This window comes from Dryobates pubescens, chromosome 8 (assembly GCF_014839835.1).
Source record: "Dryobates pubescens isolate bDryPub1 chromosome 8, bDryPub1.pri, whole genome shotgun sequence".
NCBI lineage: Eukaryota > Metazoa > Chordata > Aves > Piciformes > Picidae > Dryobates > Dryobates pubescens.
Window position 1 is genome coordinate 24208837 of NC_071619.1, and position 15461 is coordinate 24224297.

Consider the following 15461-nt stretch of genomic DNA (forward strand, 5'->3'; position numbering starts at 1 on the left):
GCTATTTTAGAAAGCTTATTAGAAGTGACAGCATGTTACTGTTTTAGTGTTGCCCTTGCCTTTGCTGGAAGATATTTAAATATTTCATAATGTATCTTTATAAGAAACAAACCAGTTGGTTGATTACTGCTACATCACCTTCTACGGTTGGTTCACCTTGTTTAGCTGCTGGTTTTTGGCTTCATCAGTTTGCAAGTGAAAAGGAACGATGGAAAAAGTTAAGTCTGGTTGAAGCAAGTTGGTGTTTTTCTTTTTTATTAATGCAAGCACATCCAGTCAAACACAGAATATCCTGCTTTATGGTACAGCTTTATATTTAGCATTTCAGCTCAGAATAGCAAAACACAGTATTGAAGTAACGTATCAAACTGAGGGAGGAAAAATAAAATGGAACCAATGTGGATACTGCATTGATTTCAAGTATATACTAGGACTGATTGACCAGTGAAGTGCACATTCATGTGAAAGCTTTCTTTAAATACATTTACAGAAAGTTCTAAAATTGCATTTCAAATATATATTTTTTTCTTAAATTTTAAGCGTCCCTTTTAAATTTCAATTACATAAACAAAGCTGATATACAATCCCTCTTTTAGTGTCCAACAATGTTGCTAGCTAGAACATCTCTGAAAGTGCAAAACACTGTAATAATACAGTATAAATATTCTTACTCTAATCCAGGGCTGAAGATCAGTACTTCAGCACAGGAAAAATAGCAGCAGATCATAAGAATTGTCCCTTCCCTTTTTTCTGGGCTGTTCTTGTTAACAGTATTCTACTTCTTCCTTCTTCATGGCATAACTTGCTTTTGTTTCTCTTTGACGTCAATGCTATGGGAATAGCAAAATGTTCATTTATCTCTATCCATACCCCAACTTACTCTTCTAATTTTAAGTATCTTTCAAAGGGGCAGGTGGAACAGGGAAAGAGGGAAGGCTCTTTAATTTTTCACTGTACTGCAGGGCCAATACAGCAAATAATTTTTTACTACTGATTGCAGATGCTACATGAAACAGTAGCTCTGCTTTTGATTGTAGGCACTCGGCAAGGAGAGTGAGTCTACTGGGCTGGATTGAACCAGACCCTCAGTCAAGGACATCTTGCCCCTTCTTCAGTACAAGGCAGAATGAGATAAAATAAGATCTACTTAGAGTTGATCATATTAAAAGAAGCTTGTGCAGAGGTCCTCTGTGAGGCTCTATGATGAAGGCTGTAACTACTGTAAGCACTAGAGGGCCGTCTAACTATTTAGATCAGGTCATTATCTTCACAAATATTCAGGCTTTGAGACAACAATTACTGGAAAGGACAGCAGATACTGATGGGTAATAATTTATTTGACAAAATAGTTTATCATCTGAGCCTATTCTTTCTCACCTGATCTCTGAATTAAGAAAGAAGAAAAAGTCCTGAACTATGTATTTTTTCCTGAAACGAGTACCTTGAGTCTTAACATAAGTTTCTCAGATGCTCCTTCGGGTAGCCAAATTAGGTGTAAACTCATGACTAAAAAGGAGAAATTGGAAATGGTAAGCATCAGTGCATCTTCCTCTAATTTTGACAGTGACCTGAGTTCAAAGGTTTGACCAATATCTTATGATGTTTTCCCTTCGATTTCAATGGGTTCTGGGTCAGACAGTTAATCTTGTCTTGCAAAATACTAGAAAAATCTAATAAGTTGTTTTTCACTGTAATTGTATTTAAGTGCATTTTGAAAGGAAATGAGGGAATTAAATGACCATTTCAGTAGTGATGAACTCTTTTTAAGCTGCTTTTGAAATTTTAGCCTTAACTTTACATTGAGTTCACTTCCCTCTCCCTAGCTCACATATAATTTTTATTTTTCAAAACCTGTTTTTGAGAAAACATATTGAGCCTGTTTTGCAGAGATAATCTAGATTAGACATCCTTAAAACAAAATGGAAAAAAAAAATTCCCTGATTTTTAACAAGGAGAACACAAACTATTCTGACAGCCAGAATTTAAAGGATAGTTCCTAGAAGTATTAAAACTTAAGACGTGTGCATCTTCACACATGCACACACACATACTCACACACAAACGCACATACCCCAGCAGTTACCTCATCTTATCTTTTAAATCGTGTAACAAAAATAGGTTTGCTGCACCATCAATGTTACAGGCAGGTATACTCTACTTCCTGTGCCATATTCTCCGTTTTATGTAAAAAGTACATTGTAGCTGGTTTCAAGACATCCATAATTTTATCTTCTTTACTTCCAGTCCAGCGTAATAGAAGGTACACTAAACAGTATCAGTACCTTGTAAGGCACTATTTTCTGATGGAGGAGAGGAAAACATTCACTGCGGATGTCTAAGGCCTTGACTCTGCAAACACTAACACATGTGAACAGTATCACTGATTTGAAGGAGACCCTTCACTTCAAAGCTAGAGAGACAGGTTGAGTGTTCTGTAGGATACCAGTCCAATGGAGTATTTAACCTGAACACTGGCTTTAGTTGGGATGTGTGTTTTAATTTTGGCGGAAGTAATAAAAAATAAAAATTTGGATGCTGATAGAATAAGATCTCCCCAGGGGTACCATCTCCCGTGATACATTTCGTCTCTGAGAACAGGGCCCTGCCCTTGTATTTAAAATAAAAACCCAAAACCCTTCACTTAAGTGCCTTAAGGTTGACATGTGAAATATTTACCACGTTTTATTTCATAAAAGTTACTGTATATACAAAACAGACCTCAGCCAGTGAGGTCTTTCTTAGCTCAGTCCAAGTCTTTCAGGTTGTAAAAACACGTTCACTCGCTGTGCTTCAAAGTGTGCAGATCAGTTCCGAAAATCTCAGGCTCTATTAAGCAGAGTTGTCCTAGCAGAATAAAGAATAAAAAGTAAAATTATCTTTTCTGTCATGACAGAAAGGTTTACAGTTTTGGTAAAGGTTGGCAATAGACCTATCTTGTATTATTAGCTGGAAGCCTTATTCAAGGGAGAGCTTTTCAACTGCGATAAACTGGAATACATCTCTACAAATTCCAGTAAGGATGCTAACTTGAAATGAAATGAAATTTAACTTTTGCAACATGACTTGAGGCTCTTAGGATGCGCTTAGGCAAATAATATATGTTCCTCAGTCATCCTAAAACATCGCTGCTGAACAGTATTGGATTTAATACAATAATGTACGCTGCATGGATGCCCTAAGTGAAAAGCTTATGTGGATTTCCTAAGGAACGCTGGGATCACTCAGAAACAGTGTCTTCTCTAGGACAACATGGTTGTGATGTAGCTCAACTGCAGCTCGGGTTGCATAGAGATGTCTTCATTCTTTACCTGCTGTAGACACGGCAAATCTAAATGTTTAATGTGATTTACAAAGTGCTGTAGACACGGCAAATCTAAATGTTTAATGTGATTTACAAAGGTCTAAATCTCTCTTTCTGTTATGGCCTCAGTATTAGAAGTAATCACATCTAAATTATCTCATCATTTGTGTGGAAGAGGGAGGAGTCACTGAGACTTTCTCCCTTGAGAGTAGGCTGAAAATTAGAACATCCATATAAAATTTCATCTTCTATATGATGTGTAGGGATGATAAAAGATAGCTGCTTCTTAGTATCTCTATGTTTGTTCCCCTGAGAAAAGCATGTCTGAAAACTCCTACAAACAGTAGATTCTTTTACTGTATTTGATAACCTAAACAATGCAAATTCTCTTTTATAGTGATCTTGCAGCCTGAACTAATCTGGCTGGAGGAGATGTATCAAAATCCAAGCCCCACTGATTTTTTTTTTTTTTTTCAAATGTGAATTTAGAAGAAAAATTATGTGGGCCAAAATGGATTTAAGCTGGGTAGGCAAAGAGAAGGGAGGAAGCTGATGATACCTGAGTGTTTTCCAGCTGTCTTTTTCCATGTGGTTTTCTGGACCTTCACTTTCAAAGGATGCAATGAACAGAGCTAGTAAATAAAATAAGAACAATCAGATATGTAGGTTCTATAACCGAAAAAGAACCCCCCCAAATTATTACAACATAGTATGTGAGACTTAGCAGACTTCATAATCAAGTTAATTCTTATCACAAGCCAATATGGATGTGATAATACATACTCAGTATATTTTTTTTGCATGTTTATTTTTTTTTTAATCTATGTATTCTGCATTTCAACAAGTAGGAAGACTCACTATAATGTTAAGGATTTTACCTTCTTCACTGTAAATGGGGGCTGTGAGTAGATAGCTCTGGATCTTCTTGTCTTTTTCAAAAGGGCACTCAACCTGCTTCCATGTCAGGAAATCATGAATCTGTCTTGAAATTTCCCAGAATTTCTACATGAGGTAATTAAAATAATATTATTAAAATAATATTTGGGTTTTATTCAAATATTATCTCTTTTGCTTCAATTCCAGAGCCTCTTATTCCCGCTTCTCTTATCCTTTATTCAGTCTGTATCCTTGTTATCCTTTTTTCTTCCCACTTATCTTCCCGTCTTGCTCCCAGTTCCTCACCTGTTAACTTTTCAAGTTTACAACAGAGTATCCCTATTAATTTAAGAAATTAAAAACTACTTAGGGTTTGTCTTGTATATTCTGTGTACCTCCTTCCTCAGCCTTAACAAGGGCAAAAAACTTAGAAAACCTCTGACTTTTGGAGTGTGGTCTTTTGGACTTGTATGTTTGCTAGTCATGGAGAGAGAATCCAGAACCTTCAAAAGCTGCCTTGAAGACCTTCTAATTACCATTTGCTGATAGTATGTAGTGTTTACAGCTAACTAACCCAATAACCTTACATCAGGTAATGCTGATGATTCAGGGTGAAGTTATCCATTAAAATTTGTTCTGATATCTTGCTGCCACAAAAGCCTACTTTCCATTCTTTACTGCCTTATGCTTCCCTAGTCCCTTCTGAAATAAGGCAGGTTACATGGCTGAGGAATGGCAAAATTTTGTCTGCCATCATATGTGGTACTCTGAAATTCTAACACCTTTTGATTTCAAGTTCATTATTTTAAATACATGAGTACATGAGTTCTGCTTATGTGACTTTTGTTTTTTTGCAATGCATCTCTCCCATGTCACATAAAACTAACAAAAAAGTCTCTTATTTTCGTGCATTTTAAAGCCTTTTAACTGAAAGCAATTACATTCCACCAGTGTTAGGGACTCTCTTGTCTGTATTTAATTGTGGATTTGCTGGATATTTAACACAAACATGGCAACAGGAAGTGCTTGCTTTCAGAGGTTTGGTGACAGCATTTCCCCTAGATAATGATATTTCTTTGTCTAGATCACAGCAATGCTAAAGGAATTGGTAACATAATCAGCTAGAAGTTCAAAAGCAGCAAATATTTATAATGCCCAGTGTTTAACTAGCATTACAGTTTTTAACAGCAAGGTCCTACCTTGAAGTTTATCTGCCCATTGGGCAAGCGGTTTGTGTGTATTTTGTGTAGGAAGTAGATATCCTTAATAAAGAGGTTGAAAACTGGGATGACAATTTTCTCTCGGTTGCTGTTGGCGGTTTGAGATCGCTGTGCTGCTCCCTGCAGGGCTGTACGGTAATTACAGAAGTTGCTGGATGGGTCCATGTGATGCTGGAGGGGAAAGGCAGGCAGTCAAGTAATCCATGTTTTCTAAGAAAACTCTTTGATCTAACTATCGGAGTTATGGCTTCAGAGTTAATGAAGTCGTTAGGCCCCTTTTTAAACTTTCCAGGTAGAACACGTTCTACTGACCAGGTCTGGAATCAGGTTTTGATAATTTATGTCTTGTTTGAAAGCAGGGTTCTGTACTGACTTTGTATCTCTGCTTTGCTCCAGTGGTTAATGGAAGATTGAAAGGAAATGCCAAGTGACTATTGGAGGAAGTAGTTTTGTTTTCATTCCCATCTCCACTAGATGGAGTACTCTAGTTAGTTTTAAGGGTGGAAAAATGGTACTCGCTTGAAGGAAGACAACCTTGATCTTAAATTGGGAAAAATATGAGAAAGAAAGAAGACTTGCATCCATCTTTTATTGCAGGCAAGCAGGGAGTCTGAAATTCAGAAGTGCCCTCCCAAACATCCAGGGGACATTTGGTTGAAACTATTTGACGTTATTTCTACGCAAAATCTAAACTTTATACATACCTCTAAAACATCAAATTTGGCTGTTTTGACCTTGGACCAAGTTTTCTTTAGCCGTGCCACAGGACTCAAATTCATGCCAGCTGAAGAGAAGAGACAAAGAGAGAAACAACTGAGCTGAAAAAAAAATAGGGCTAACACAACTCTGTATTTATGTATCAGCACCACATGTTTTGGAAGGCAGTTCAGCTTGACAAACAAAAGTTGCAGCTGAAACTTACCCACCATAATCTGTCACTGGTACATACTGCCCCTGCAGAAATGTGCCTGCTAATGTGGTCAGACAATTTAGGGCAAGTAAAAGCATAGTCTTGCCAGTCAGGTTGTAAATGGAATGTGTTTTGTTGTCTGTGTTATGGATACTCACAGATAATAGCCATCATGGAGTTGAAGTTTCCAATATTGAAGCATTCTCTTGCCACATCAATGAAAAATTCCACCATTCTTGTACGCTGCTTTTTCTTTACAACCTGAAAAAACAACAACATCTGTTGAGAGGGAAGGGATGGCCTGAATTTTGGATGGGATGTTCAGTTAAAATCATGGTAACAGGTTGATTGAACTGGTATTTCAAGACTCTATCCAGTTAAATCTTACTATATATAGGCCTAAGGGTATTTTGTTAAGAGTAATTTTTAATAAAATAGCAGAAGTATTTGGGGCTACTCTCAGCTATTTCTCTAGTTGTGGGGAGGTAAATTTTTGTTTATACAGAAAGTTCAATGTCTTGGAGAATCTCCTATAAACAAGCCGGACACTTTCAGCAATTTCCTGTTACTTTGAAAGAGAGATAATACGAAGCTGGTATCAGAATATATACAAGAAATTGGAACCACTGAAATAGGGGGGAAAGCAGTAAACACACTTAAGACTGGGGCATGTAACCTCATTGCGAAAGAGAACAATTGCAATGTTCTGATTTTCACATTTCACTGTGCACACTTAAAATGACCTCTAGAGAGCAGGTAGTGATGATGATCAAATATACAATTTCTCAGTCATGCAAAAACATGGAAAGTATCTAACAAGTGACACTGAACATCTACTTTACAGGTTCTTTTATAAATGCAAAGGAAAATTAATACACAGCACTATCTCAAAAACTTTGTTTCCAGATGCCATCAATCTTTCTCTTTAAAAAAAAAAAGAAAAAAAAAATATAATTGCCTAGATTAGATTCATTCATCAAAATCTTTCTCATATTTAGACCTAGAAATTCAGTCTATTCCCTTCACCAGTGAATTCCTTTTCAAGAAGGTAAAAAAACACAACCAAATGCAGCCCACAAAACAGGGGGTAAAAAACCCAAACCAACAACCTTCTTACCTAAATACTTGTTTTTGTTGTATCAAGAGAAAATGGCTCAGTACCAATGGCTTCGCTTAGGCCTTAGGTATGCTAAAACAGTTTGACTGTAGTAGACATACCAGCCAGGTTTGGAAGATGTCTTGGTGTGGTTTTGTAATAAGCTTTTGTACAAGCAGGAAATCTGAAGAGATTAGGATTGATATACCAAACTTTCACAAAACTGAGCAGGCACCTGGACATCCACAAGAGGGCTACTGACCAAGCAGGAATAGAGAGAAAATTTCCCATTTGCTGTAACTGGTACACATTACTAGGAAATTAAAAAGACAAAGTACAGATGGGGAGGAGGAGCAGGTGTTTCTGAGCCAGTATACCTTCCATTCCTTTGCTTATTACAGGATAGAAGTTATTTTAACCTCTAAAAAGGCTGTTCTCCCCTTAATTCTGAAAAGAGTGTATTCCTGATTTCTCTACAAAAAACCCCTGAATATATGACAGTGTTAATGATACCTAAATGTAAAGGAAGGACACCTGTTTATTTCTGTCTGCATTTAAACATGATTATCTAAAATAGCTCCAAACTCAAATTCCACAGAAGTTCCATTTCACTGCATGATTAATTCTACTCAGAAGCTACACACAACCAGAGAATATACACAAAGCCAAACATAGCCATGCAAATCATTTAATGCTTGAATAAGGCCATTATCTTTAACTGCACTGCTAATATTTAAATCTCCTTTCATCCTTAAAGCCAGGATCACTTTGCTATCTTGTTTTCTACAAATACATACCCGACAAATCTCTGTAGCCACCAGCATGCTGAGACAATTGAACCAATTGTCATAAGCTTCCAAATTATAGGTTTTGGTCACATCACCTCGGCACTGGTAAGAGAACAAGCCGCATGTTAATTCTGTCCTGTATTGTGATGAAGCCAGCATGCCAAAGGATAAGCTTCCTTTTCATGTCTTAATAAAATCTTGTTAAGTATCTCTTGAAGGCATGACCTTGAAGGTTAGAATATGTCAGCCTTTCTTGCACAGGTTATGTTCCAACTATGACGTTTCTTTATTCTGGTTATTTTTTGTTTCTTTTTTCCCCTCCATACCCTTTACTGTACCTTGTGATTATCCAGGGAGTCCATGTGGCTGACAATCTGCATCAGGTCCTCTGGGTAGATGTTGCTGACCCTTTCCTGTGTTTGGAGAGATAAGATATTGTCACCATACAGACTGAGTTCAGTGCAAAGTGCATCAATGAAGCCAAAATTAAGAGAAGATTTTGATAGCTTTCAGCTTCCTTCAGTGCAGACATGTGAGGTGTTTTTATTGGTGTTCCTAACTGTCTTTTCATTACTTGGTGTTTTCTGATTAAAATATTAGAAGCTTTTAGCAAAGCCATAGCAAAAATCACAATGATAAGTATAGTAATATTTAATAAATAGAAAATTAAATCATTCATACAAATCAACGTCTCACCAATTCAATATAGGTCAGCTGCTGTGCCAAGATCAGAGGGTCACAGCACACGCTCAGGATGTCCTTTTGAGTTGACTGTGGCTTGGTTTTGAGGATGGTGCCTTTGTCGGTAACAGGTTGTCGGAATTTCTCTCTGATTTCCTGATACTGGCTCCGTGCAGAGAGGGCCATCAGGAGAGTTTGTGTCATCTGGCTAATGATCTTTTTCATGGTTCCATTTTCCTAAACAAAAAGCAGAAATAATGACTGATAAACCTCTTTAACTCTTGCAGACACAGAATACTAAGGAGTTTCTATCTGGGAAAAATAAATGCCTATTATTCATTTTCATCATGGCCAAGCTAATCATCCTGTGACAAATGAACTTGTCCTCACTGCCCACACAACTTCATAGCAAGGTTGTTATGCCTGCCTTCCTTCCCTATTTTGTTTCATTTGCTTGGCCTATCTGCTTCTTGCAGCAGTTTTTGATTAGTAACCCATTTCAGAGGTGCTTATGTCAACGCCTTAAAAAAATGGGTATAGTGAAAGGTGGCTGAGTTGCTTGCATAAAGCTTCTTGGATCCTCTGTGCACCAAGTGTCAAAAAAGCTCTTTTGCGGTCTGATCAGACTCGCTGATCATCAAGTTTGTTTAGCAAAGGCAGAATCCAGTGGACTCTCTCCAGGCACCTACTCCTAAAATACTCTGACTTGACTTTGAAATACTAGCATCCAAAGATTTAGTTAAAAGCACAATATACATCATGTTCTTGGACAACTAAAATGCCTTCCTGTTCATCAGGTGCAGATTTTAAGCATAGGATCAATAATAATACATACTGGTAGAGGCATAGGAATACAATCCATCCACTCAGTGTTTTGACAACTGAAGCAAGAGAAATTATTTCTGCCATTGACTATTTGTCCTATAGACATTTGTCTATAATTTCGAACCTGATCTCAGAGAGAAGAGCTAACTTGATCACTTTCCTACTCCTCCTGTTAGTGCTTTAAATGACCCAGGTTCTCTGACCCTGTTCTTTCTGCTGCTGGAAAAACTAATTCTACTAAAGACAGTCAGTCTCCTCTTTCTTACTTTCATGCAAATTATTTCTTTCGAAGTCAGCCACAAAGTTAACTGTTATCCAACAACCTGCTGTGTTGGTTTCTGCCAGTACACTGAATACACTGGAAAGAACTGCAATGAGTCTGTGATCACTCAAAGAACCCACTAATGTGCAGTGATGACTGAAATTATGTAGCAGATGTGAGAGAGGATGACTACCAGATACTTGTATATTGCATGCTATAATTAAGCAATAACAGTGTCAGAATGTTGCTTTACAAGGCAATAATCTGACTCCCAAGTGAAATCAAATGAAAAGCTGAAGGCAGTGTAGCTCATCTTGAAGCAACTGGATTACTGCTGAACAGCAGCTGGCTGGAGCCATTTCTGATATCATGCTACAATGTTTAGAAATGCCAAGTGAGCGTGGTGGGGTAACTAAAAGAAAGCATTAATTCTGCTCTCTAGTATACTGAGCTTTCTATCATAAATCATTTGACTTCAGCTGCTATGTCTGACCTATGCCATGTGTCTGGGAGGAAGATTTCTAGATATGTATTACAGAGAATCAAACTTGAAGGAAGGTGAAAGCATTGCACATACTATGTGAAGGTGAAAAAAACCTACAGTGACATGAAAACCAGTGGCTTGCTATTGTGAATTTATTAGTGCATTGCCCTTAGAAGTTTTAATTTTTTTTTCATTACTGTATTTTCTTACAACTATGGAAAATAAGTCAATGAGTGTACAATAATTTGTCCTTCTCTGAGCTCAAGCAAGACATTTGTACTTCATTTGGAGCACAACTGTAGCTACAGTCAGAGTTATTTGGCATGGTGTCTGACACCACTAGGACAAGCACCTGACTGATTTGTGTGAGTTCTCAGTTGACTTTCTACCTTACGTATAGAGAATGGTGACCAAAAGGAGATGTGGAAAACCTTCTAAAATACAAAATAACCCCCCAAACCATTATCTTGCCAAAGCACAGTATGGGTAATTTCTTGTGGTAATAAACACTGAGAGCAAGAACTGCTTTTTGTCAGTGCCAAATTATGTCTCCTAGGGGTCAGATGTGGCATAGTTCTTCACTAATCAAACTTGACTTACAGCCTTGTTAAGGGGATAAATACCGTGATGCTGTAATCAATGGATGTCATCAGATGCCTCAGACACCAGAGCACTGAGCCAATCCATGATGTGTTTTTCTCAAATGACAATTTATTCATATATAACAGAGTGGGAGGGAAGAGGAAAAAAGGCCACAACTTTTCTAGTTCAAAGTAACAGACAAATTAAATAAGAAGATACAGACACTAAGCAAAACATCTGCCAATCCCCCTTTCACAGTAGTATCTCTGTCAGCATACACCTGTTTGCCCCGGTCTACAATGGGAATAGAAGGGACGTTATAATCCTATTTCCTTTTCCCCTCCTACTAAGGCACTGACATTTTCATAGTCCAGGTAAACAGCTTTACTGATGCAACAAAAGTATCATGCTTCCTTTTGACGACTTGGTAACACCTAATTGTATTGTGTCCTATCACTGATTCATGTAATGCCGTCAAACCTGTTGTTCTTCATTCCCTCTGTACTTGAATCAACAAAAACATAATTGTCTTCCCATTTCCTGCTAATTGTTCTCAAAAACATCCTGAAGTTGTGGGTTTAAAAACAAGGAGAAGCTTCTACTTCTGTATAAGTAAGCTTTCATGTTCATATGAAAACTCCACAATTCCCTTGTAGGTCTTGATTAGATCCTTCCGTTTGTCTACTGGTAGTTACAGTGACTTTCTCAATGAGAAAAGAACACAGTTTGAGTGTTGGGGGCAAAAAAATCCTCCCTTCCTCTCTGCGAAAAGAATAAGCAACCAAGCTCCCCGCCGGCCCCAAACTCCCAGAAAACTACAAGCCCTTGTTTTCGTTGAGTTTGCTTTAAAAATGTTTTTTGTGAGGTGTAGTTTTCTTCATAGGCTAGAAACTCAAGTTGCTGCTTGACTAGCTATCAGAGTTCAAATGTAACTTCTCTTGTAGAAATGCTGTGTAACCTGAAACATAGCAACAAAATACTTGCTGATTATGCTAGGAGATAGGAATGAACTATTAAATTATCAGCATCTTCACCTTTGAGCGAGAGTACACTAGATACAATTAGTTGGTATGTCTTGTGAGTCTTAGATGTACAGATTAGTAATGAAGTACAATGGATGAAAGTTAACTATATTATGCCCTTGCAGTTACTGTTCTTTCCTTTCTCCTTCTGCACTACATACATTTTTCATATTGTCGTAACTATTTTGTCTCTTCCTCTTATACTCAGTGATTATATGCAGACAGTTTCTGCTAATGGACCATTAAGCTCATCACTCAGCTCATGTCCTGCAGTTACACTGACAGCTTAGCAACTGCTGCTGCAGTTCACTTAGAAAATATTGCATGGAGAAGCAAGAGTTTGTATATAATATGATTAACTATATATAAAGGTTGACACGTATTGTTTTTCTCCCCTGCCCAACTCGTACCTCATCACATTGTGTGATCCTGTGAGCAATCTCCTTCAACTCCTTCATGGATTTTTCATCTTGGAAATCATAGGGAAAAGTTTCAGTCCATTCCTTCAAGAGCTGAATGATTTTGGCAGCAAAGGATTTCAGCTTTGCCTAGGGGGGAAAAAGAAAAAAGGCTGATCAGTTACCACAGGCCTTTCTGACTGCAGAATAAATTAGTTGAAGGAGGTTCCCAGAAAACTAGACCCCTACTTTGCATTAGTAGTATGTGGAGGGCATAAAAATACCCCATATTTAACTGTGGGACAGATTCCTAAATAATATGATTTATCTTCCTTTCATGATATCTTGGTAATGTCTTTTCACAAACTCTTCAAAGGTATTTCCCAGGTTAGTTGTTTAAAGCCAGGAAGATGACAGAATAGTTTGTGACTTACTTGATTGAAGTTATTGGAACTTAGGCTGATTTATGCTGAGGCAGCAGTACCTTAGTATTTGAATTCAAATGCATACAAATTGCAGCACTCTGCCAAACATCTCTCATGAGAAATGTTCACAAAGACATTTTTGTTCTACAAAATTTATCAGACCCTCCAGACTGAGCTGTATATTAGACTAAGTGAATGACAGGAAAGATGTGTGCATTCTATCCATGACATCTAAATCAAAATGGACTTTGAAAATAAAAAGTATTGGCTCTTACTCAAAAAGCTGTCAACAACAGAAAGAGGAAAGAGAGCTATTTTCTAAATTTTTTTCTGTTATTCATGAATCTTTTAAGGCTTTTCACCAGTTGGACCTGAAGTGGATGCTGGTTTTTCCACTATCATAGCAGTTGAGACCAACATCAGTAAATCCAAGGGAGCACTCGGGGAGTGAGAGTGCTAAGAACCCTTAATGAACAAGAATCAAAACTTAATTCAAGCTATATTTATCCGCCCACTCATGATGCACAGAGGAAAACGGAAGTTTACATTCCCACTTGTGCAAGCTACAGAAGTCTTACTACATAGCACTTCCTTCTCCACACACAGAGCATGCTTTCCTCATTGTATTCTCCATCAGCCTCTTGGGGGTTACAGAAAGCAGCCTAGCATGTGGGTGTCACTACAGGAAATTGGTGTGCTTTCTTTTAAGACAATGGAGAATGTTTTCCAGAAGTTGGCAGGAATTCTTGCCAAAACATCATCTGATCATAGTATGTCCAACTTAATAAAAACCAAAAGTCAACCACACTAAGCTTCAGGTTATTTCTAAACTGTGGGATAGAGTTCCACATTAGAGTTGTCTGTTTTCCACACACTCCCATTGTTATCTGCCTTGGGGAAATGATAATTTATACTTCTTTACTAAGAAATGCATGGAACTTGACATTATAAAATAATCAGTAGGTGATGATAGATAACTGCTCAGTCAGTCAGTATGCTTCCATTCAATTAATGTTAACAGATATGTGTCTGGTTCACTTTTGTTTACCAAAAGCTGCTACAGAACTGGGGTTTGGTACTGATTATCCTGGCTGTCCTTTATTTTTCATTCTAGAAACTGAAAAAAAGAAGAGGGATAGAGGCAGGAAGGTTTCCAAATCCTTCCTTATTTTATAGCAGGCACATCCATCTGAACACTGACTTCTCATATACCTGCTGATGAGTTGCTAGGGTTGCTTCCTTCATGGTGAAAAGCCAGGCATCTGGTACAAGACAAACTGCAAACCACATTACTTTTCATGTAATCATTCTTCAGGTGCAAAAAAGCTTCAAGTTTTAGCAGGGGCTTTTAATGTTCATGAAAGTAAGGTATGCTTTCTGAGAGCAACACTAAAAACATCAATGTAGCAAAATTAGAGTCCCATTTCATGTGCGCTCAGAGGAAACACAAAGCAGTGTGGCTGTCTTGAGACACATAATTCGCGATAACCTAAACAGAAATCAGTTATGTGGGTAGTCACAGTTGGAATAAACCTACCAAACTCCATCTCCTGTAGTCCCATTCCTGTGGATAAGCCCTGTTGTGTGTAAGGTAAGACAGACAGAACTGAGAAACAGCCACCAATTAGAAAGGGAGGCAATAGCATTACTGTGCTTGTAGGAAAGGGAGGTTTCATGCACGTGACCTAGTTATGAGCGTCATTTTGATTTTTTTATTTTTTGTTTGTTTTAAAAAGAACTTACTGATGACAAAAACTGAGAGAAATCATCTTTCTTGAAGAGGGTTCTGCATTCCAACCCAGGCAAGACAAGCTTCATGGCAATTAATTTCTGCTTTCTCTTTTCAGTCCCTACTTCTTTGCCTTTTTAAAAAAATAGTCCCAAACTGCAGAGATCATGCACCACAGTTCTGGCAGGCTTTTCCACTAAATAAATACTATACAAGTGCCTTTTTTCTGTGACAATGTTGTTTAGGTCTTTCCAGTCTCTAATGCACTCACAGAGAGTTGAATTTTATCCTTTATGGTCAAGTTTAACTACTGATTTGTACATTATAACTGATGTCATAATATGCTGAAATCCTTCCATTCTATGAGTGGCCAAAAGGACTCCAGTAGAACTCAGAATGTTTTTATTTTAAATCCACTTTTCTCTGGTTTGTCTATAGGACTCTTTGGCTAGCCAGTTATGTAAAAAAACGAAGGAATGGTAAGTACTGTGGTGTATAACCTCAAAGCCTGGCTCCTTGCCACATGTTCAACTCACGCTATTCAGACAAGTCACCCAGCTCCTCTGCCTGAGTAAACTGTCAGAAATTGTCAGAGCTGCTTTAAACTACTTTTGCCAGCTATTTCCTGCTACAGACCACTTAAGAAGGTTCTGGTAGCTGATGATAGCACATTAAGTTATGACTGCAAATACATAGTGTATAGAGTTGAGAATTTCTATGCTGCATGTGAATTGAGCTTTTACTTGTTGCTAGATAGAAACACAGATGTTTGCAAATGCTAATGGACAGACTACTCCCTAAGACAATACAGACACATTACTGTAAAGTACAGTAGTCATTTGAGAGGGATGTCAGAAGTTTG

The 15461-nt window shown here is 37.7% G+C and overlaps 1 protein-coding gene across 4 annotated transcripts in view; it reads right to left on the minus strand.

The window, feature by feature from the left end:
• Positions 1-213: 213 nt before the first annotated feature.
• RASGEF1A (RasGEF domain family member 1A) overlaps positions 214-15461 on the minus strand; it is a 161623-nt gene continuing 146375 nt past the window's right edge. For all 4 annotated transcript variants that reach the window (XM_054163764.1, XM_054163762.1, XM_054163761.1 and 1 more), the window contains 10 exons: positions 12458-12595; positions 8888-9109; positions 8530-8604; positions 8201-8293; positions 6466-6568; positions 6102-6181; positions 5377-5568; positions 4180-4303; positions 3861-3933; positions 214-2844 (listed from right to left, as the gene is read on the minus strand). In XM_054163764.1, the coding sequence (XP_054019739.1) occupies positions 2820-2844; positions 3861-3933; positions 4180-4303; positions 5377-5568; positions 6102-6181; positions 6466-6568; positions 8201-8293; positions 8530-8604; positions 8888-9109; positions 12458-12595 (1125 nt within the window). In that variant the 3' untranslated portion in view covers positions 214-2819. The remainder of the gene's footprint in view (positions 2845-3860; positions 3934-4179; positions 4304-5376; positions 5569-6101; positions 6182-6465; positions 6569-8200; positions 8294-8529; positions 8605-8887; positions 9110-12457; positions 12596-15461) is intronic.